At 42.5% G+C, this 23,486-nt stretch overlaps 1 protein-coding gene across 1 annotated transcript; it reads right to left on the minus strand.

Annotated features, from left to right (window-relative positions):
- Nucleotides 1–3,543: 3,543 nt before the first annotated feature.
- Mtch2 (mitochondrial carrier 2) lies at nucleotides 3,544–22,654 on the minus strand. Its single transcript, XM_021640826.2, has 13 exons — nucleotides 22,418–22,654; nucleotides 20,094–20,178; nucleotides 19,840–19,946; nucleotides 15,115–15,141; nucleotides 14,868–14,930; nucleotides 13,249–13,306; nucleotides 12,740–12,791; nucleotides 11,702–11,761; nucleotides 8,721–8,814; nucleotides 7,606–7,653; nucleotides 6,501–6,568; nucleotides 5,526–5,601; nucleotides 3,544–3,752 (listed from the first exon to the last, which is right to left on the minus strand). The coding sequence occupies exons 1-13, from the start codon at nucleotides 22,502–22,504 to the stop codon at nucleotides 3,666–3,668; spliced, it is 912 nt and encodes a 303-aa protein (XP_021496501.1). The 5' UTR covers nucleotides 22,505–22,654; the 3' UTR covers nucleotides 3,544–3,665.
- Between the last annotated feature and the right edge of the window lie 832 nt (nucleotides 22,655–23,486).

The raw sequence follows: 23,486 nt of genomic DNA on the forward strand, positions 1-23,486 counted from the left end.
GCACCAAATCTTGCTGCTGTTTAACATATGGTTTCAGTTAATCTAATACTCCATTAAAACTGTTGTTTTTTTTGGGGGTGCACGTCATGCCATACATGTGATTGCAGGGATTGAACTCAGGGTGTGACTCATGTTTGACAGGAGAGGTCTTTACTTGATGGGCCTTCTCAATGTCCCCTTAGATTCTTATGATTTTACTATTTTGTCTCTCAGTAGACAGCCAACACCATGGAAGGCAAGAGCCTGGTCAGAGAAGGGATAGGCTGATACCAGGGGGGAGGGAGCAGAACAAGGTGTGGCTCAGTTTCTGTCAGTCCTTCTGCCCCCAGATTGCTGTGCTATTTAACATAACAAAAGGACCCGGCCTCCTGGTTCTCCCAGGACCCCTCAGTTGCAGGGTGTGTCTGACATAGCCCACCCTCTACCCTGAACTTCCAGCCCAGCGGCTATGCTAGCTTTCTCTATATAATCCAGACATCTCCCTCCTTCTCTCTCTCTATATACTCCCCTTGGGCACTCTGTCTCCATCCCCAATGGCAACTTCCCTAGCCTCATTCCTTGAGATGAGTGAACCCTCCAAGAACTGCATCCAATAAACCCCAATAAACCTGCTTTTATGCTTGAAATAAATGATATATAGCGAGTGAGTAGTTCTGTCTTGTCCTTACCTAACCTTTGGCTCTTCCTGCTACTGTGGAAACAGATTCAGTAGCTGACATGTTTCTAGGGAATACTCCATTCCTTTGGCTGCTTTTCTGAGGCAGAGGTTGATGCCACAAAGCCTCTCTCAGGAACCTGGAGGTTTGGCGTCACAATTTGTACACTTTCACAACCCTGTTCACACACAACTACCCTTTGCCTTCTTTGTCTTACTGTCCTCTGCCCCCATTTTGGTATAATTATCAGAATCTTTCTAAAGATGTTCTTCAGGGTTGTGGCAAGTTGGTTCCAGAACAGATGTTCTAATACAAATTGTACTTCACTGGTTGCAGACAAGTGATTTGGGGCCCTGTCACTTATAAGACATGACTGTGAGACAATGGCAGCCTAGACCAGTGTGCAGATTTAACCCACACTAGGGCCATGTGTGGTGGATGCATGCCTTTATTTCCAGAAGTCTAGAAGCAGAGGCAGGTGAATCTCAAGAGGACAGCCTGGGCTACACAGCAAGACCCTGTCTCAGCTAACCCTAAACTAGGTCATTTTTAAACTAGCCGCGGTCCAGGCCTGTGATTCCAACACCTGGGAGACTGAGACAGAAAGATCAGAAAGTCAAAGACAACCTAAGCTATTGTTATGAGAGCTTGACTCACAAGGCCTCAACCTCCCAAATTGTCAGGACTACAGATGCATGCAACCATCTCTTGCTAAACTTCGTAATTTTATGTTAGAGTTTGTAGTTAATCTTAGGTCAGACCAAAGGGATTGCAGGATCCCTAACTGAACCTGCAGCTGAATACGCAGGACTGACATGACTGGACTGGTTATTCTGCATGGTTCTTTGAGACAGTCTCTCTGTAGAACCTTTGTTCGGCCTACTATGTAGGTCTGCCTGCCTCTTCCTCCCAAGTCTTTGGATTAAGGGCCCATGCCACCACACCCAGCTAGTTTTTTTAAAGATTTATTATGTATAAGGTGTTCTGCCTGCACACCAGAAGGGGGCAACAGATCTCATTATAGATGGTCGTGAGTCACCATGTGGTTGCTGGGAATTGAACTCAGGACCTTTGGAAGAACAACCAGTGCTCTTTACCTCTGAGTCATCTCTCTAGCCCCTGGAAATTCTCTCTTTTGGTTTTTAGAGACAAGGTTTCTCTGTATAGCCTTGGCTTCCCTAGACTTGCTTTGTAGACCAGGCTGGCCTCAAAGAGATCAGAGATCTGCCTGCCTCTGCCTCCAGTGTTGGGATTAAAGGTGTACAACACCACAGACTATTAGGTTTTTGATATGAATCATTTATGTACTCTAGGTTGGCCTAAAACTTGCTATGTAATGGAGGTGATTTATAAACTCCTGACCTTCCTCTCATTTTGGGACTATGGGTTTGCATCACTGTCCCCATTTTTCTGATCCTGCAGATAAACCTCAGGCACTTGCTCCTGTTAGGTAAGTGCTCCATTACTTAGTCACACCTTAGCCTTATAAATGAGACTTATAAATTTTCACTGGTCAATCCTAGACCACGGTGAATTCAGCAGCCAAAATGCACAGGCAAAACCAAAGTCCTGCTGCCCTCTAGTGGTGGACTGGTTCTCACATACATGTTCTCAGAACATGCAGGTATGTATGTGCACAGAAGCCACAGGATAAACATGGTGTATTTTCCTAGATCATCTTTACTTGACGGATTTTTGGGAGAAAAGAGTAGGTAATGCAAAACACTTTTTATATATTAAAACAGATGCGGATAATATTGAATAGAATATAAAATTTACATTACTTTTTGAGACAAAGTACTTTTGACATCACAGACATTTCAAGCTAAGCTACTCATGAGCTTTAGGTTGCATCCATAACCCTGAGTGGGAGAAGACCCTGCATGCTAACATCACGGCCTCTGCCACAGAGATAGAAGTCTAAAAGCAGCAAATTTAGTGCTTACTCATTTGGCAAAGTACCAGTGAATTACTTAAACAAGCTATACCTTAGGTTTTCTCATTTTATGAGCATTTCAACCTGCTGTTAAAAGGCCTGAGGAAATAGGAGCTTTATGCTGGAGTTGAACTTGTCCTTCTAAAGTGGTTTTTCCTTCAGTGTTTTTAACATGCCTAACGGAGGGGATGACATGCGAGCTGGGCAATACCGTAGGAGCCATGTGGACTTCAGTCCGCATTACCAGAGGAGGAGTCACCAAGACACTTTCCAAGGGTGTTATCAGAATGAAAATCAAACTACTCACCTTCTTCAGTAACAAAAGGGACCAAACGCTTAGGAGTGGAAGCTTATAGGCAATGAACTGCAGTGAGGACAGACCTTAGGGGCTGGCGGCACCGAGCACTGTAGGGGCTACTGTTTTGCTGTAGTACTTGCTTCTCATGCTACAAGAAGTCAAGAGCTTCTTTGGAGTGAAAGAAATCTTGCTTAAGCCTCTGCAACTGTCCCTGTTCTGTGCTGGTAGTGACGACTTGTTCTTCTGTAGTAACAGAAGGCGTGCAGAAATCTTGTACAGTAACTCAAGCAGCACTGGGAGCTAAGATGGGTCAACTGCAGGGGAGCACAGTGGGGGGTGGCCCAGTGCCGTCGCTGACTTTCTAGCACCTATCTGCGCAAGGTAATTCACAAACTCCCACATGATATCCCTTCTTAATTTTACCAACTTTCATAGAATTAATTCCTTCTTACTGGGATCCTATTTTTCATTCGACAAAGCCCTAACCTGAGACTCAAATCTATGTGACAACCTGTTTCTTTAGGAAAATACTTTTCTGTTTAAACCAAGAATTTGGAGGAAAAAAAAATGTCGCATTTCAAATAATTAAGGAAGAACACCAGTGGTAAATGATGTTGTGCTAGGAAGAACAAAAAAGGCAGACACCAATCACCTCCATTTCCCAAGATTAAATGATTATTAAAAAAGCGCGCCACACTGTATAGAAATCAGCATTCTCTCCCATAATTCTGTGCACTGGGACTATAGAAATGTCACTGTCCCTGCCCCAATATCTTCAAATTAACATTCTCAGGTCACAACACCAAGTCTTCCCACAGGGGACCTTCCGGAAAAACAAGCTGTTTCCTCGGCTCATATTTCCCTGGAAGAAAAAAGAAACAAAAAAAAAAAGTCCAGCTTAAAGATGAAAGCACCCAGTCTACACCACACTTGGGATGGGGCTCATCTCTAAGAGATGTGACTGAAACGACTAGGACAAGATTGTACCCATAGTAAGGCCAAGTGACACTGTGTCATAGAACTTTCTTAAGCTCCTCTTAGTACATATGAAGAGCATCAATCTTCACAAGGTAGTTATTTTCAGAATGTCATGGAAAATGCTTAGCATGCTATGTGATACAACGGAGAGGACTAATAGTTTTGCTGTTTTTCTACGTATGAACAGGAGTGATGGTTTCCCAGATAAGGCTTGCCTGGCACATTAATCCATCTTCTATGTTCTTTCCTCCTGCAACAGGGCATTAGTTAGAAATGGGACCAAAGTAAACTCTGGTCTGTGGAAGAGCTGGGGCTGTAGCTCAGTGATGAAGCGTTTCCCACACATGTGCAAGACCCTAGGTTCAATGACCAACGCCACAAACAAAGATGGAACAGTTTTTGGAATGTAGCATGGTGGCAGAGCTCTTGCCTATTTTGGAAGGCTCTAGGTTTGATCCCTAGCTGTCCAGAAAACAAAAACAAAACAAAATATTAATAATAATGAAAAAAACCCAAGCCAAATTAAAACGAGAGGGGTGTAAAAATCAGAAAGAAACCCACAACATTCTTGTTAAGTTTATACTGAATTCATTCAAAGACTCTAGCTTGGATTCAGCTGGCATGAACAGGAGTAAAAATAACCATAGCAACAACTGGGTCTTTTCATTCAGACTTCAGTCTGGGAGAGCCTGAGTTCTGTGAACAAAGCCTTTCTCATCTGTATCCTGGGTTCTGTAAAGTTGTGCAACAAAGAGCCTCTTTATAGCCTTTCACTGCGATCCTTCAAAAAGTGCTTGCTACTCAAAACCATCTGTAAGCTGATGGCCATTTTAAGTGACCCCATGCTAAAGTTTGTGGACAGCCCATCCATTATCTTAGTTTTTACTAAAACTCTGTCTGGATTGACCCAACTGGTGAATGATATAGCATGTTGTACTATTATGCTTGAGTGATGTAACTCCCAGCAATAACCATAAACTATAGTTTTGACAAAGTCATCCACTAAAAAATAAAGAAGCAAGCAGCTAGTTGTATCCGTATCACATTGACAAACTTCTGTGAAATAAATCAATTTATGTTTTACTTTCAGTCTTCATATCTAACTGTGGGAAAAGAAGTCTGTAAGAGGTTCTCAGGAGCTATAGAAAAGTTAAGTCTGCTGGGCTGAGTTCAGTGCAGAGAGCACATGCTCAGCCTGGATGAGGTCCTGGATTCAATATCCAGGCCTAAAAAAAAAAAAAAAAAAAAAAAAGGTGAGTTTGAAAAGAGTTTGAGAATATGTGGATGTGGCCCTCCTTGTAACTTTCACACAGGTACTCAAATGGCTTGTGACTGCCAGGTAGGGATTTGTACTTCTTTATCCACATGCTATTTTCCCCCCAAGACAGGTTTTTCTGTGTAGCCTTGGCTGTCCTGGACTCGCTTTGTAGACCAGGCTAGCTTTGAATTCATAGATATTGGCCTGCTTCTGTCTCCCCTAGTACTGGGATTACAGGTGTGTGCCTGGCTCCAGATGGCAATTTCTAAGTAGCATGCTATACTACTGTTCTTGAGTGACATACACAACTGTAAAAGTTACACTGATTAACAGCAGTTAAAGAACTATCAGGGATTTAAGACAAGTTATTTAAGAGAACAAAATGAGAGGTAAAAATACCGCTTTTTGTAGCATGGACCAGCAATCTATCCAAGAAGTATATATTGGGGAGTAAGGAGGAGATCCACCAGCAAGCCTGAAATTGAAAACATGTTATTTACAAGAGAGTTTTTGGCAAAATTCCAGCATAAGTTCCCTGAGAGATAGTTTCAATGAGACAAATTATACCACAGGAAAAGTCAACCATCCTATAGTTAGGTTTCAAGTAAACAGACAAAGAGAAACTTTATTAATTTTGTTATCTGGCAATTTCATACATGTATGTATAGTATGTATTCCATGATTCTCTCCCTCACACCTCTTATTTCCCTCTCATCTCTATCCCTGTCATCCCTACTGGACTCTTCCCAGACTCATGACTTAGTTTTAGTTTGTGATACATTAGATCTTCTATTAATAAATGAACAACTGTCTGACGATTGGGAAAAAGGACTTTATGACACACTCTCCTACCTGAATACAATTCCCAGTAGCTACCTGGTGGCTCACAACCATCTATAACTCCAGTTTTATGGGTGACATTTACCAAGATATGAAATGCAAAGTAGGGGAACTGGGGCTGCAACTAACCAGTACAGTATATATGCCTAGCACATGAGAGGCCTTGGTTTCAGTTCTCCATGAATGCAAAACAAAGAAAACACAAAGACAAGTCTGGGAGAAGGTTCGATGAGAAAGTACTTGCCACGCCAGCCCTAGGATCAGGGTTTGGACACCCGGCACCTGCTCAACACTTAGGATTGCATACTGCATGCCCCACCCTGCCCATAATCTGCACTTAGTAAGCAGAAGCAGAGGATCCTCATGGCAAGCTGAGTAGACCAGATGAACTGGTGAGCTCGAGGTTCAGTGAGGCACTCTGCCTTTGTAAATAAAATGGAGAGCCATTGTTGAAGACACCCAACACATTAACTTATAGCTTCTGCATGCACACATGTACATGCATCAGCCAAAAAAACAAAACAAAGCACTTACCCACAGTTGTTGACAGCCATAAGATTAGATACAAGTACAAAGGGATATGTCAACATACTGGCAAAGAACTGCAAAACAGCAAAGACAGCTGAGTTATCAAACCCTTCCTAGTCATCTTTCGTTTCTCCTCAAAGGCCTAATGCTACCATGCTCAAATATTCCAACAGCAGTCTTGCTTTCTCAGCAGCCTCAGATGCATTTACATAGTTTTGAGCTCAGAGGTGCCTCTTTTGCTACAATATCCATCTATATCCAACATTTATCAAAAGGCCAGAAGATTCTTCTCATCCTCAGATTTGGGGTCTCAGTCAAATAAAAGTGAACTACTTATTGAGGAGAAAAGGTCTTAAGCTAATAAAATAAACTGTTTCAAAGTACCTGGAAGAAACTATGAGCTTCCTCTCAAAGACAACAGGAACTACTTTAGAAGCTCACTTTTAGCTTGTGCAATGGTGAGTGCTAGCCATCTCAACATGGAAGGGTGAAGCAGTTTTCCAAGACAAGTAAGATGGCTCAGAGTTCAATCCTCAGAACCCACAGAGCAGAAGGAGAGAACCGACTCCCCAAACTCCTTTTACTTCCACATGCATGCCTTGGCATATGCCTAGCTCTCACAACACAAATAAATGTGCGAGTACAAAGGGTGCAGCTCTCAAGTGCGATGTGAAGGACACAACGTGATTTGGCCCACACCCCCATGAAAGCTGAGTAACACAAAAACCACATGGGGTAAATGTTGCTGTGACATAGCAACTGCATTATTACCTCTGACAAAGAGTAATGCATTTATTTGATAGAGATTTCAAGGGAGACAGCTTTAAAATGGTGATCAAACAGGCCAGATTTAAAATAAAAAAATAGGGGCTGGAGAGATGGCTCAGTGGTTAAGAGCACTGTCTGCTCTTCCCAAGGACCCAGGTTCAACTCCCAGCACTCACATGGCAGTTCATAACTGTCTATAACTCCAGTTCAAGGTGGTCTGACACTCTCAAACCAATGCACATAAAATAAAATTAAATAAAATTATTTTAAAAAATAAAATAAAAAAATAAAAATAAAATAATCACAGCTATTCCTTGAATATTAAGAGGATTAAGAAACTCACTCCTGTGACAGCTTGGGAATAACTTTTCATTTCATTCATGGTAGAGACCTGAAATAGAAAAGGAGCCTCTATCATAATGAATCATACACAAAGCAGAAAGTAAGTTAAAACTCAAAAGCATACCAATACCCTATTTCTAAATTATCAACCTGACAGTATGAAAATGAAGTTTAAGAATAAAGACAAAGCCAGGCATGGTAGTGCATGCCTGTAATCCTAGCACTCTGGGAGGCAGAGGCAGGCCAATCTCTGTGGGCTCAAGGCTAGCGTGGTCTACAGAACAGCCAGGGCTATAGAGAGAAACCCTGCCTTGAAAAACAAACAAAAACAACAACAACAACAACAAAAACCTATGAAGAATATAAAAAAGTGTCAGTCAAGGCCGGGCATGATGATACATGCCGTATACCCAGCAATTGAGAGACATAACGCAAGTTGATTCTTTTACGTTCGAGGCCAGCTTTATCTATAGTGGTCAGGTCAGCAGGGTTGCATAGTCAGACCCCATCTCAACAAAAAACTGGCAATCGAGATGACTGACAGAATGAGACCCTATCAAAAGATTTCCAAATTGACTGTCATCATCAATCAATACTGACAAATTCCTATCATAACAGGATGGTGTAGAAAGAAATGTACTTGCCTCAATATTTGAAAAACAAAAGCAAATGTAATGCCATAGAGAAAAAGCCATTGGAAGTCTTGCTCACACTTCAGATAAGAGGTAACTCAGGCCCTCAAAACCTCTCAGGCTGAGATTTGTAGGAGCTCTTTAATACCCCAGGAGATGTGGAAACCCCATAAATTCACCAGACAGCTAGTTTCTTTGTACTGTGTGTTCTAAAATTAGATTAAAAAAAAAAAAAAGTGATCTTGAAGAACTGACAATCTGAGGGCTAGATCCATGGACACACACAGCCAGACCTGAGGAAATTTCTAGGTGTATCTCTTAATAGGAAATAATACAGTCATGCAACCAGCTTCAAATAGTTTTTACTGTATCACATTTATGTATAATGGCATATAACAACCTGTCATCTTTCTTACAGCTAAATGGCTGCCAGTAAACACAAAGAAAGCCCTCAGCAGCAAATCTTACCAAGGTCATAACTCACCCCACTGTCCAGTGCATAGGTATTGATGAGATAAGCCAGTGAGTTACAGAGCCACAAAGAAATGATGTCACCTAGGAGGCGAGGAATCAGACCCCTACATGAAGACACAGTAGGAAGGAAAAAATTACAATCAGTGAGACAGTCTACTCAGTACAAACACTTCTCTCAAAAGTTAGAGATTTAAAGCCATTCCAGGGGACTGGAAGGGCATCATACTCAGAGTGTAGCCTCATTCCCAGTTCAGTCTAGTTAGCAGCTCTACTGAAGGCCGGCCCGTCATGACTTTTGTTTCCACTTTCAACCCTCTGAACTACTAGCAAAGCTATTAACAACCATAACAGGCACTGGATGTGGTGGCAGACACCTGTAATCCCAGCACTCAGGGAAGCAGAGACAGGTGGATCTCTGCGAGTTCGAGTCCAGCCTGGTCCACAAAGTGAGTCCAGGACAGCCAAGGCTACACAGAGAAATCCTGTCTTAAAAACTAAAACAAAACACAACAAAACAAAAAAAGAAAACAAACTAAACCACCATAATGCAGGAGGCCAAAGATTTACAAAGTGCTTTGCAGAAGAGACTTAACAAAGAAACTACCTGTTTCTTTCCTTTTGATATTAAAATCTGGCAGGGCAGCTGGGGAGATAGTGCATGACTTTAATCCCAGCATTCCGGAGGCAGACAGGTGGATCTCTGCAAGTTTAAGGCCAGCCTGGTCAATAAAGTGTGTCCAGGACAGCCAAGGCTACACAGAGAAATCTTGTCTCAAAAAAACAACAACAACAAAAACTAAACTAAAACCAAAACTTGGCAGGGCAAGAGAAAAAAAAAAAAAAAGTGACAATGATCCAAACACAGATATCAAAATCATGTTTCCCAAGGCTAGGGATGTAGCTCAACTGGTAAGAGTGCTTAAAGCATGAGGCCCCAAGTTTGATTCCCCAGTGATAAACAAACTGGGTACAGTGGCCCACACCTGTTACTCCAGCACTTAGTAGATAGAAGCAGCAGGGCCTGGAGTTCAATGTGATCCTCTGCTGTCTAGCAAAGGATTAAAAAAAGAAAGCACTGATATTTACAGGCATCCATTTGCTGCATGCCAGTGGCTTAAGTGATAGAACTAGCATTCTAAACCTACTCTCCAGTCTGCAAGGTAATGTTACCACTGTTCCATACTGTCCCTCTAGGTCACTCAGACTAGGAACCACAAGTTCATCTCAGGTAGCCAAAACTGGCCTCAAACTTGCTATGCACCCAAGGTGAACCTCCAATTCCTGAGTCTCTTAATTTTTATTTTTATTAGCCACAGTTTATTCACTTTGTATCCCCCTTGTAGCTCCCTCCCTCCTCCCCTTTTAACCCTGCCTCTTGAGTGCCAGGATTATAGGCATAGTCCAGTATGGTCAGTTTTTTATGTGCTGGGGACTGAACCCAAAGCTTCTTGTATGCTAAGCAAACACACTACAAACTCAGCTACATTCAAGGCTCACCAATGCTTTCTTTAAAGTGAGACTAGGGGCTAGGGAGATGGCTTAGCGGTTTAGAGCACTTACTATTCTTTCTAAAGACCCTCATTTAATTCCCAGCACATACATAGTAGTTCACAACTGCATGTAATTCCAGAGAAATCCTGCCTCAAAAAAACAAAAAAAAATCTCAATGCCCCTTCTCCCCACTAACCTTCTGTTTCTACTACCTGGTATTGGGGTATTAGAAGGGAGATAGAGGTATAAGAACCCCAATGAAATAGTTTCTTAAAAATGGCCAACAATGAGACTAATGATAAGCTTTTTCTATTTGTTAGAATATTTATACTAAAACAAAACAAAACAAAAAAAACTTAAGGACTAGAGAGACGGCTCATTCCTAAGCAGCCCCATGGTAACTCACAACCATGTGTGGCTCCAGTTCCAGGGGTTCTGACACCATGTTCTGGCCTCCGCACATACATGCAACCAAAACACCCATACACATAAAAATAACAAACAAACAAACAAACAAACAAACAAATAAATCTGGGGCTAGTAGTACAATTCAGTGGTGAAATATGTACAAAGACCTGTAGGTTTTAGGGTTGTTTTTTTGTTTTGTTTTGTTTTTCTTGGTTTTGTGAGACAGAGTTTCTCTCTGTAACCTTGGCTGTTCTGGACTCATTTTGTTTACCAGGCTGGCCTTGAACTCAAGAGAGATCTGCCTGCCTCTCTCTCCCTCCCAGAGTGCTGGGATTAGAGGTGTACACCACCTGTGTTTGATTGCTAGCATCAATCAATCAATCATAGAGACACTGACAACATAAAAGGATTTCATTGAACACAGTAAATTTTTGTTAGTAAAGTGCAGCAGTTGAAGCTCTTCCAAAGTCAAGCCTTCCAAATACTTACTTTCCTAAGGTAAGAAAAATACGTCATGACTTTTCCTTTTTTCAAAAATTGGTTTTCTCATCTTACTAACTATACTGTAAAATGAACTCCTTACAAGAGGTATGAATATCAAACTATTTACTAAAAAATGCAAAGAAATTAGACATGGTGTTGAATACCTTTAATCCTAACACTTGGGAGGCAGAGGCAGGTAGATTCTGTGAGCTTGAGACACTATCTCAAAAACAGAACAAAAAAAAGCAATGCCTAGTCCAGTCAATTCTTGGAAACCACACATGGAAAGAGAAAACTGAATCTCCCAAGTTGTCCCCTAACTTCTGTACATGCACCTAGATGTAGAGATGCAAAAGGATCAGGAGTTCAAAGTCATCTTCATCCAGTTTGAGGTCAGTCTGGGCTATAAGACCTCCCTTAAAAAAAAAAAAAAGGTGTGTGTATGCAATCTTTGCAATGAGAAATTTAAGTCAGTAGGTCTGTAAACATTTATAAAGTAAACCCTGGAAGAGAGAACATTTTCCCACCAAATTAAACAAAGACTCACTGCCCTTATTGTCAAGCTACTAACACAAAAATCACTTCAAGACAAACTCAACATTTACTCACGCAAAAAATCCCACGATGCCTTCTTCCCGGTAGATGGTTAATATAGAGTCACACAGTCCACTAGGCAAGGATAAAAGGTAAAGCACATTGAGATCACTGAACTATAAGAAGGGAGTTTCAATAACCACCTCCCCAGCCCAACTCCCACTCCCGAAAACAGGGTTTCATATAGTCCAAGCCAGCCTAAATTATTATGTAGAGGCTGACCCTGAACTCCTGCCCCCACCTCCCAAAGTGACCTGAAACAGCAGGTATACCTCCCAACACATGGTTAATAATCATAATCACTTTTGACAAAGTCAAATTTATAACTCCTTTTCTTCCCACTTTTCTAGCACTGGTTCACTCTTATGAATCTATCATGTACCTATGAATCTACTGGGGCTGGAGAGGTGGCTCAGTTTTTAAGAGCACTGGCTGCTCTTCCAGAGGACCTGGGTTCAATTCCCAGCAACCACATAATGGCTCCCACCCATCTATAATATGATCTGATGCAGACAGAGCACTTATCTACATAAAAATAAATAAAATCTTAAAAAATAAACAACTAAGACTATGAAGGGTATGGTATATACAGTTCAGAATGCATTTGGTTTCAATGGTCCTACATTGTAGTCTGTGGTCCTTGGGTAGGGTCCTAACTTAGCCTAGGCCTATTTCCTTGTATTGTACTGCTTTTAGTACAGGTCAAATGACACAAGTATGAATTTGTTCTATAAATGCTAAAGAACCATAAAAATATTCAGTAGTAATAATGTATTTTGCTTTAACAAATTTCCTTGAGTAGTTAAAAACAGAACAGGCTGGAAAGATGCTCAGTGCTTAAGAGCACTTGCTACTTGCTACTTTTAAGGGTTCAAGTCCCAGCACTTGACAGGGGCTCACAACTGTCTCTAACTCCAGTTCTAGGGCATTTGATATCTCTTCTGGCCGTCATGGACACTGAATGCACATGGTGCACATACAGACAAGTAGGCACAAGCACACGCGCACACACACAAATTAAAAAAGAAAGAAAAACAAACCCCAAACACTTACCAGTACTTAGACTCTCTGCCGATAAACTGTACCATAGACCTCAGAGTGATCACTGTAGGACAGAGACAAGACTGTTTTATTTTAAAAACTGCTGACAGTGAATAAGGCAAGTTAGCCAGTAAAGATGCTTGCTGACAAGCCCCCAAACCTGAGTTTATCCTCAGAACCTATGTGGCAAAAGAAGATGGATTCCCAGTTGTCCTCTGACCTCCACACATAAGCTGTGGAATGCCTGGACCTCCTCCTCTACCAAAATAAATGTAAAACAAATTCATTTTAATTAAAACAAGACCCCACCAAGTGTGTTGAGATTTATATTAATAACCCTAGAAGTTTTTTTTCATCTAAAGATACTTCACTATCTAAAAAGATGGCAAAGCAGGTGAGCAAAAAATATGAAGGCTGAATCCTGCAATCAATGCCCATGCCAAACTATCTAAATGTCCAAGAAAGATCAAGATATAGAATAAAGAAGTAAGATTATTTTATGCCATCAACTACAAACATACCGTGGAAGGGATGTGTAATGAGGGTAGCAGCAGAACGAGCAATCATCTCTCGAGTTGTCTAGAAACAATCAAAACACACTTCTGAAATCTAAATAAATGCCACTCACATTCCCATAAGGAGTGCGGATAGACTCCCAGTGCAGGGCAAAGGGCTAGGCACTAAAGCTTTCCTGTTTTGGAAGCTAGCTCCAATGGGATTAAGGTAGTATTTTGCCACTGTATTATACCTCTCATGCACTTTGAAATCTATCTGAAAAAGAGACTGTTATTTTCCCCAATTCCACACACAAGACAGTAAGAGAAAACACACACACACACACAGCAAAGAAATAGGGGAGAGGGTTATCAGTCTATATAAACTTACCAGCACGGGATTCAGTCACTCATTGGCAGCAGTGGAAACTGAAACCAGGGCCTCTCTCACACACACGTTAGGTAAGTGCTCTACTAACAAGCTATATCCTGGACCCCTTTCTACCTTTTTCATGCAGTCTGTCTCGCTAAGTTGTTTAGGCTGGCCTTGAACTTACTTTGTAGAGCAAGCAGGTCTTAAAGTTCTGTTCCTCCTACTTCAGCCTCCCAAAGTAACTGGGATTAAAGGCCTGAGCCATCACTTGGATTTATTCTCTTTCTCTCACAATGACAGGCTTCAAAGAAGCTGGTATCTACACTAGAGAGATGTTCGTCTTCAGATATGTGCCAACATCTTAGGGACAACAACTCTGAGCTTCTATCCTAAGTTATCTTTTCTGACTAGGAATCTGAATTTTATCTAGTCTGGGAAACGATCCATGTTCAAGCTTTGGAAATGCTCTAAGCTACGTCTCAGCCTACGGGTGGTTCTGAAGCCAACAAGGGAAAGAACATTTCAACCGTGCATCTCTGGACAAATAAAAACATGCACATTTTCTGTGTGCTGGGTACAGTGCACCCTTTAATCTCAGCACTCGGGAGGCAGACCTCGAGTGGATCTCTGTAGTTTGAGGCCAGCCTGATCTATAACCTGAGCTCCAGGCCAGCCAGGGCTACACAGTGAGACCCTATCTTACTAAAATAACTAAAAGATAAAAATTTAAAAAAAAATTAATTGCTACATGTTTTCAACACCACCAGAAGACTTTCAAAGGTGCAATTCCACACTGGGGAGGGGAAAGCTGAGGCAAGAAGATCAGGAGCTCAGAGCTAGTAAGGGCTACAAGACAGTGTCAAAATAAATAATATTTAAATAACAACAAAAAAAGAATAAAATAAGGGGCTGAAAAGATTGCTGAGTGGTTAAGAACACTGGCTGCTCTTCACAGGACCCAGGTTTGGTTCCCAGCACCCATATGGCAGTTCCTAATCCCCTTTAACTCCAGTTCCAAGAACTACTCTTCTGGTTTCCATGGGTATCAGGCAGGCATACAAGCAGGCAGAACACCCACACACAGAGAAAAGAACAAAGGCAAACCTGCCTTATTGAGTAGCACCTGTTCCCAATAGCGGGCCATGTTCTTCTTTTGGGTTATTACACAGGAAAGCCCAATTTAAACTGAAGATTTAATTTCACTTGGAAACAGACCTAGAAGCACAGGACTCATGATCCTGGTTCAGTAACAAGGAGTAAATTCATCTCTTACCTCTTTGATAACTCGGTCAAAGGAAGATGAGCCTTCCTTTTGTACATTTACAGGTCCTAACTCCTAGAAATCAAAAAGCAAAGACAGAAATCTTGATGGTTTTAAATAGAAGTCCTTAAACTCATGGCTACCCCATAAAACACACCACTGAGATGAAAAGAAAAAGCCTTGGCTTTTCTCCTATGGTCAAACAGCAGGAATTTGCCAGAGACAGACAGGAGTTCACAGAAAAGCAGCTTTAACCTACCTCAGGTTTCTCACACTCCTGGTAATGCTACAGAAGAAATAAAAATAAAGAATAGTTAGAGCTATTAATATGTCCTGTCAGAGAAGTGGTTTTTTTGTTTTGTTTTGTTTTGTTTTTGTTTGTTTGTTTCTTTCTTTATTGCAAGACAGGGTTTCTCTGTGAAGCCGTGGCTGTCCTGGACTCGTTTTGTACAAGCAAGCAAGAAATATGCCTGCCTCTGTCTCCCAGAGTGAGGGGATTACAGGCATGCACCCCACACCCGACTGAAGATTTTTTTTTTTAAGTAAGATTTATTTATTTTATGTATGAGTGTTCTATCTGCATGTATGCCTGCCTGCATGCCAGAAGGGGGAATCAGGTTTCAGTAAGGCTGGTGAGCAGTTGCTGGGAATTGAACTCAGGACCTCTGGAAGAACAGTGTTCTTACCCATTGAGCCATCTCTCCAGCCCTAGAGAAAGTATTGACGGGAAGTGAAATGCACTGATTTTCTTCTGCACACCTCCCAATTTCTACTCCACATTAATCAACTGGAAATAAATGTTCTATGGTGGCATTATCTGCTGCAAAGTTGAACGTATCAAACACCTGGAAGAACTAGCAAATGCTCCTGATAACCCTACTTTCGTGGGGAACGGGAAGGCGGGGGGTTTGGAGGTAAGATCTAGTTACTTAGCCACGCTGACCTTGAGCACATGGTAATTCTTCTGCCTCAGCCATCTAAGTCTTGGCATTGTAGGTTGGTACACTGCCTAGTTTAAAACCTTTTTCTTTTCTGACATAGGGCTTCATGTAATCCAGCCTGGCGTGACCTCTTAAGAAGACAAGCATGGCCTTAAACTTCTGATCCTTTGCCTCTCCTTCCCAAGTGCTGGGATTATAAGCATACACTACTACACCAATATACAAGGTGCCAAGCACGGAACCCAAGGCTTTATACGTGCCAGGCAATACTCCCCCGTTCCCACTTAAATTTTTGGTTCAATCCCCAGTAGTGCAAAGAAAAACAAGATGTGTGTGTGTGGGGGGTCAGAATTAACAACAACAACAAACCCCTCCAGGGACATTATTTACTAAATATACAATTTAACAGGGAATTGTTAAAACCATAGCCCAGTTCCTATTCTTCTTGGGGAAAAAAAGCAGAAATACCAAGGCAAGATTCTTCTTTCTATAAGGTAAAAGAACACAGAATTGGTATTCAGTTTGAGTATCACTACATTTTCCTTATGCCCATGATTGCTTCTCAAACAAGCAAGATAGTTTTCTCTTCTATAGAAGAGACTGTGACTCCCAAATTATACTGCAAGAGGAAATATGGCTTCTGATATGTTTTAGAAATAGAAAATGCACTCAGGTGGCAGAGGCAGGCAGTTCTCTGTCTCTGTGAGTTTGAGGTCAGTTTGGTCCACATAGTGAATCCCAGGTCAGTTAGGGTTACATAGTAAGTTCCTGTTGAGAGGTGGCTTGGGAGGGCTGGGGGTGGGGAGAATGACAAAAAGCAAAGAAAATAGAAAATGCGCTAGGAGAATGTAAAATGGCCTAAAGCCACATACTTAGTAAATGACAATTAGCTTCATTATTTTCTTTGCCTCTTTTTTTTTTTTTGAGACAGGTCTCATAGCCAATAATAATATTGAACTCTTACTCCTATCTCAACCTGTCAAGTGCTGAGTTTACAAGCTTTCTAGACTACATCTGAGTTTTATTTTCTATTCTTATCAGATTCTTTTTTTTTTTTTTTTTTGGTAAAAAAACCACTGCTAGATATAATGGCACACACCTTTAATTCTAGCAGTCAGAGGCAGAAGCAGGGGATCTCTGAATCAGAGACCAGCCTGGTCTACATAGAGAGCCCCAAGACAGCCAGGACAATAGAGAGAAACTCTGTCTTAACCCCCTTTCAAAAAGAAGTCTCATCACCCAGGTTTATACAACACAGAGTTCTGGCAGTCCACGATGACAACCATCTTAGGGCCTTCCCAGCTGACTGTGGTTTAGGGAATACAGCAGGCAACAATGCTTTATCTGTTGTTAGGCAGGTTATGAGGATGCACAAGACTCCTGGGATGCGTGCGCCTGCAAGAGTGGGCAGAAGGCTCAAGGTATGGCTTTTCCCCTTCAGAACATTTGCTCTTTTGAAGACATCTTGCAACCCACTGCTCCCCTTTTGTCCATAGTTCTACAGGCTTTTTGCATATCTGGATCCATAGATTCAGGGCAACTGCTACCTACATGTGTGTGTGTCCAGGAGATCTCAAGCATAGCTCACCAACTTCAAGCTAGGTTCCTGTTGTTAGGACTGGGAATGTCACAGCAGTGGCTACCTTCTCTCTAAAATATAACACCCAGCCCTTGAAAGGTTGTAGGGCACAAAGGGATAAAAATGCTGACTATGGTTCTGGTGAAGACAGGCATATCCAGGAAGGATTTAGGATGTTGGATGTCTGAGAAAAATTAAAAGTGGTCAAACAGAGCTTGAAAACTGCTCACCTCAACTAGGTAACTAAAATATATAAAATCTCAGAAGTATCCCTAGGTGGGAAGGTATGCACACTATACACAGACCAGGCTGCCCAGCTGCAGCAACATTTCACCATTTTGAGTGCTTGGAAACAAAGCTGAGTCAAATAGAACCAGCACCTGGCAAAAGCTACAGGAGGCCCTGGCCAGCCTGCATAAATATCCCTGAGACCACTTTTCTTATCATGCCTACCCTCCATGCCACCAACCCACAAGCTGGCACCAGGACCACAGACCCATCACATGACATGGCACATGTGACAGGAGGAACCTTGAGAAGGATATGGGCTCAGACCCTACTGAACTGTACCACGGGGCCCTGGGACTAATGCTTCCAAAAATTTTACTACCTGCATTGATTAGTTCTGTTTTAACTTTAAACATTCATGCAATGTGGTGTGAGTGGTGGCACATGCCTTTAATTCTAGCACTCAGGAGACAAAGACAGGTGGGAATTCAAGGTCAGCCTGGTCTATACGGCAAAACTCTTGTCTCAAAAAAAAAAAAAAAAATCAGGCAAGGAAGAAAAAAGTGTTTTGTTTTTGTTTTTCGAGACAGGGTTTCTCTTTGTAGCCTTGGCTGTCCTGGAGTTGCTTTGTAATCCAGGATGGCCTCAAACTCACAGTGATCCTTGCCTGCCATCTGCCTCCCTGAGTGTTGGCATTAAAGGCATGCACCACCACACCCACTGAAAAAGAAAAGTTTAAAAAAACACCATGAAACACATACACAATGTTGAGATGTCTCAGTGGGTTAAACCCTTGTTGCACAAACATGAGAACCTGAGTTAGAATCTCAGGACCCAAGTAAAGCTAGGCATGGCAACATGCCATATACCTGCAATCTTTGTGCTTCCACAGAAAGACAGGAGACTGGAACAAAATCCCCAGGAGCCTGTGGGCCAGCTAGCCTGGTGCACACAACAGTGAATAAAGAAACCCTGTTTCAAACAGGGTAGAAGAAGGTAAGGACCCACACTAGGGGAGGCCCTTTGACCTTCATAAATGCACCATGCATGACTCATTTGCTTAAACACGTGCACAATACAACACATAAACAAAACCAAATCCAACAATAACAAAAACCCTGACATACAGAGAAGAACACACAAAACCAGAAATATACACCTAGTGAGGCAAATATCCATACAGCCATAGAAAGCAGCACTACCCCATACCCCATACGTGGACTCTTCCCCTTGTTAAAGTCCCCCCCTTTCCAGGTGCTAGAGACTGCAATCAGAGCTTTGCACATGCTGGGTGAGGACTCTACCACTGAGCTGCACCTCAGCTGCTAAGTTCATTTTCCCTCTTTTGTAAATGTGTCTTTATTATTTGTGTTCGAAAGCTACATACACATACAGAATGTCAGAAGAAACCCTGACGGAGCCAGTTCTTTACGCGGATCATGTAAGTTCTGCAGGATCAGCTTCAAGTCATCATGGCAGCCTCACCCGCTGAGCCACCTCAGTTGTGCTTTGGTGTTCTTTTTGAGACAAGGTCCCATGAAGCCCAGGCTGTACTCAGGATGCAAGTGAGACTGGCCTTGAATTCCTGACCTCTTTTCCTCCACCTCCTAAATACTAGGATTACAAGCACATGCACCACTATGCTTAGCAGCAGCTTTTGCTTCTTTTTAATATTTTTAATAGAAAATGTGTCACTAAGCTAATACTTAGAAATTAAAAAAAAAACCCAAAAATTCCAGAAAAAAAGTATGTTTTAATCAGCTTTCTTCTTTTACAATAAATAAGCCAATAAAAAATTTTTTTAAATATAACCTGAACTGTATATGTGAATGGAACTAATTTCTATTCAGAATCTGTTTTTAAAGGAAGATAATCACATATGGCAGTCAATTACTTCAACTTGCACAAATTTCCTTTGTTTCTTGGGGAAGAGTGGATATTTAAAAAAAAAAATGTATTTTCAAGACAAGCAAGTGGTCAATCATTTGTAATCTCTGTACTCAGAAGGCAGAATCAAATTTAGGGCCACGTAGGCTACTAAGCAAGTCTGAGGCTAGCCTATACTTCACAGAGAAATCCTGTCTTCAATCAATCAATTACTTAATCAATAAAGAGAAAATGTCTTTCAAGAGACAAGGGTTCTAAGTTTATCTCTGAAATTGCTCTTTATCAGTGGAATAAACTGAGTATAAAAGGCAACCAGAATGCATGAAAACGTTCATCGATTTCCTCTTACCTGTAAAACTTTACCGTGGACAACAGTTCCAAGGACTCCTGAACACAGTCTTGGAGTTAAGCCTGTGAACAAGCCACGCTTCCCATCGATGCTTGCAATGTGCTGAGCTAGGAACACAAGCCAGAAGTTTAGGTTCTCCCAGGAACAGTTAGAGGAGGTTTCAAGGCAGCATGCTTCACATGTATTTTCTCTCAGCAGCTCCAGCCTCTCAGTCTTCAGTGTCACCCAATTCCAAATAAATCAAAGACACTTACCATAGCAAAAGAGGCCAGGGAGCTGAAACACTTGTCGCCCAAAAATATTTCGTCCTATTGTTGGAGAAAGAGGCTCATATCCCACCTTTAAAAACAAAAGATTGCATCAACATTAAGCAATGCCCCAGGAATACTTTGGCTGCAAGGTCTTGAAACAAGAAAATCAGGCTCAATTTTTTTTTTTTTTTTGTGCTTGGTGCTGAAAATGGACTCCATATTCACCCTTATGCTCAATCAGGAAGCTACCTCCTTATCCCTATAATTTTTACAAATGAAAACGCAGTTTATCTTTTCTAAGCCATTGATGAAATAATATCATCCTTATCAGCCTTTTGTTCTGTTGGACAGATTAAGACCGGGGTACAATAAACTCCAAGTTGCCCTTTGAGTTGAAGTCTATAGAGTAAAACCATGTAACTAAGATAGATTATCAAATTGCAAACAGAACAAGGAAACCACTGTGTCAGGAAAGCCTAGTTTACTGATAAGGCTGACAATTTTTTTTTTATTTTTACATTTTTTATATTTGAACAAAATGAGAAAATATCCACTGAGTGAACATCAACTGCCTACCTATATGGCTAACTAGACAACAAAGGCAAATGCATACAGCTGGGTAATTCACTTAGAAAAATAATTACAAGCCACGTCCATGTTAAATGAACAGACTCATTAGCAATATACACAGCCATAAAAATTAATGACTGCCATTTTATTTGTACAATATATTCAGAAATTGTAGTGCCAAAGGGACACTAGAGGCCGGGTGTGGTGGCGCACACCTTTAATCCCAGCGCTCTGGGAGGCGGAGGCAGAGGCAAGCGGTTCATTGTGAGTTCCAGGCCAGCTTGCTATAAAGTCCAGGACAGCCAAGGCTACTCAGAGAAACCCTGTTCCGACTCCCCCCCCCCAAAAAAAATAAAGGGACACTAGAGAGAAAAAAATATATAGGACAGTTTGGGTTCTCTGCTGTTGCAATTCCTTCATCTGTGTTAATCCTCCCCCTCTGACTTCAGTCAAAGTGCTATCATGCAACTTTAAAAACAGTATTTGGGACTTTCACCAAAGCCCTGGAATACTTGGCAACACAGTGATATTGTGAAATCAGGATTTGGGATATTAAATTGTTGAGGTAAGAGCACTGAATGTCACTTAAAAACACTCTCCGTTGAGAACTACGGAGTAGTGTAGCTTTCTATGTGTACTGCAAAATGCTGTCAGTCATCTCATGCAATCTAACTCCAAATGTGCCAATTCTGTTTTAGACACAGATCTCACTCTTCCCATTTCAATGTTTATACTAAAATCTGAACTTGTATCAGTCAACCTGGCAACAATCTGTATGAGTAACAATTCAAAAAATGAGATCTATCCCAGAATCTTGCTTTGTTTTGCTTTGTTTTTTCAGAACTGTACAGTGAGGACAGAGATTCTAAAGCCTGCTTCCTTCTGGGACACAAAGCATGAGGTAAGTATGTCAACCCTCAGAAAATGCTTCAAAAACGGCCTGCTCATCACAGGGAAACTTAGAAAAGCAATTGAAAATGCTATTACCGGCCAAAAAAAGTAGGCCTCTTTACCCATGAACATAAAATCTCACTTAAAAACTATTTTATAGGAGATTGGAAAGCTAAAGGGAGGCGAGAGACACCCGAGAGTCCGATGTTAAGTTTAAACTCGCTAAACTCTTTACACAAATGATTTTCAGCTCTGACCAACGTGATTTTCATTGTCATGAACCACATGGGCTGCTGTGAAAGCGCTCAATGGATCCTGAGGAAATCTGACTTCATTATCACTTCTCAATGAGCTCCTTGTGTATATCCGGGTATCTGGTGTTAAAATCTCTGAACGGGAACAGAAGTAGAAACAGCAAAATAGAAAAGAGAGAGAGAGAAGAAACAATAAGACGTTGGCTTTCTTAGAATTTTAAATTTATCCTTACATATGTATTTCACGTCTCGAGTTTGGGGTATGTCGGCGAGGAGGAGTGGATGAGGTGAGGTGACAGGGAAAGGGTTGGGAAGCCCTCGGTGGCGACCGGCCAGGATCAACCTCAGGGAAGGAAAAACAAAGTTGAGAAGAGCCACAGGGCAGGGAAGGCTAGGGTGGCAGTTGGCTGCCGAGACGGAGCGGGCCTGCCCGGGGCGAGCCTCGCCATGTTTCCGAGGGGGCCGCGAGGCCCTGAATGCTGTCCCTGAGGAGAAGGAAGGGCAGCCCGTCGGGAGGGTGAAGGCCCGGGGCGCAGAGGCGACCCGGAGGCGCGGAGGGCGGCGGCGACCGGCCAGGACGCTGGCGGGGAAGGGCAGAGCGACGACTCATACCTGGATGAGCACTTTCACGTACATGAGCGGCTGGGACAGGATGGTGAGACCGGAGCCCAGGAGCACCTGACTGGCCGCGTCCGCCATGATGGCACCCGCGGACGGACGGACCGACAGACGGAGTCACCAAGCGACACAGCCGGTTCCAGATCACGTGTCAGGGGCGCCGGCTTCACTGGCCCGCCCGCAGCGCGGCCGCCAGCTCAGGCCCCGCCCACTGCCCCGCCCAAAGAAACGGCAGGCGCTCGCGAGGGGGCGCCTGGGGCGGGGCTTGTGGGCGGGGCGCGCATGCGTCTAGGGGAGGGCTCCGCGCGCCGCTGGACCAGGCGATTTCTTTTGCGCTTGCGCAGGCCGGAAGTGTCCGGAAGGAGTCGCGAGGGCTTGGTAATGTGGGGTGGGGGTGGTGACCCTGACCGCTAAGGCAAGGTCAGAGGACTACCGTCGGGAAGAGCCCGGTTATATTTCCATCCACTCTCAGGCTCTGTCGGCGCCAAGTTCAGTGGGTGCTTTCCGTTCCACTTGTCCTTTCTAATACCCAACAGATGCTATCCCTGTCTGACATAACAATGGACTCTGCGGGTTCTTCTCTTCGCGTTTACCAGAGCTCAAAGTAGAGCACTTCCGAGCAGGCACGTAAACTCTGGGTTCAGCCCTCAATACTGGAAATACAAAGCCACAGCAACAAAATGTGCTCCCTCAGATGTGGTGGCGCAGGCCCCTAATCCAGCATCTGCGAGGCAGAGGCAGGTGGATGTGTGAGTTCAAAGCTCGTCTGCTTTACAAACTGGATTCCCGGTAAGCCAGGGTGACATAGTGAGACACTAATAAAAAAACAAAAAAAACAACTTTTTTTTTCTTTAAATGCTGTCTCTAAGTTAATTTTAATTTCCTACCCGTTGCCTTGTGACACCTGTCACTGGGAAGCTCAGTGCCAGTTGAGAGTTTCAAGTCTGGGTTTGGGACCGGAGATGGCCTTTGTTCACAATTTTATTTCCAGAGCCTGCATGTACCAGTGGTCAATGTTTGTTACACAGATGAACAGATATTTGAGTGCCAATCAGGCCACAGA

This window comes from Meriones unguiculatus, chromosome 18 (assembly GCF_030254825.1).
Source record: "Meriones unguiculatus strain TT.TT164.6M chromosome 18, Bangor_MerUng_6.1, whole genome shotgun sequence".
NCBI lineage: Eukaryota > Metazoa > Chordata > Mammalia > Rodentia > Muridae > Meriones > Meriones unguiculatus.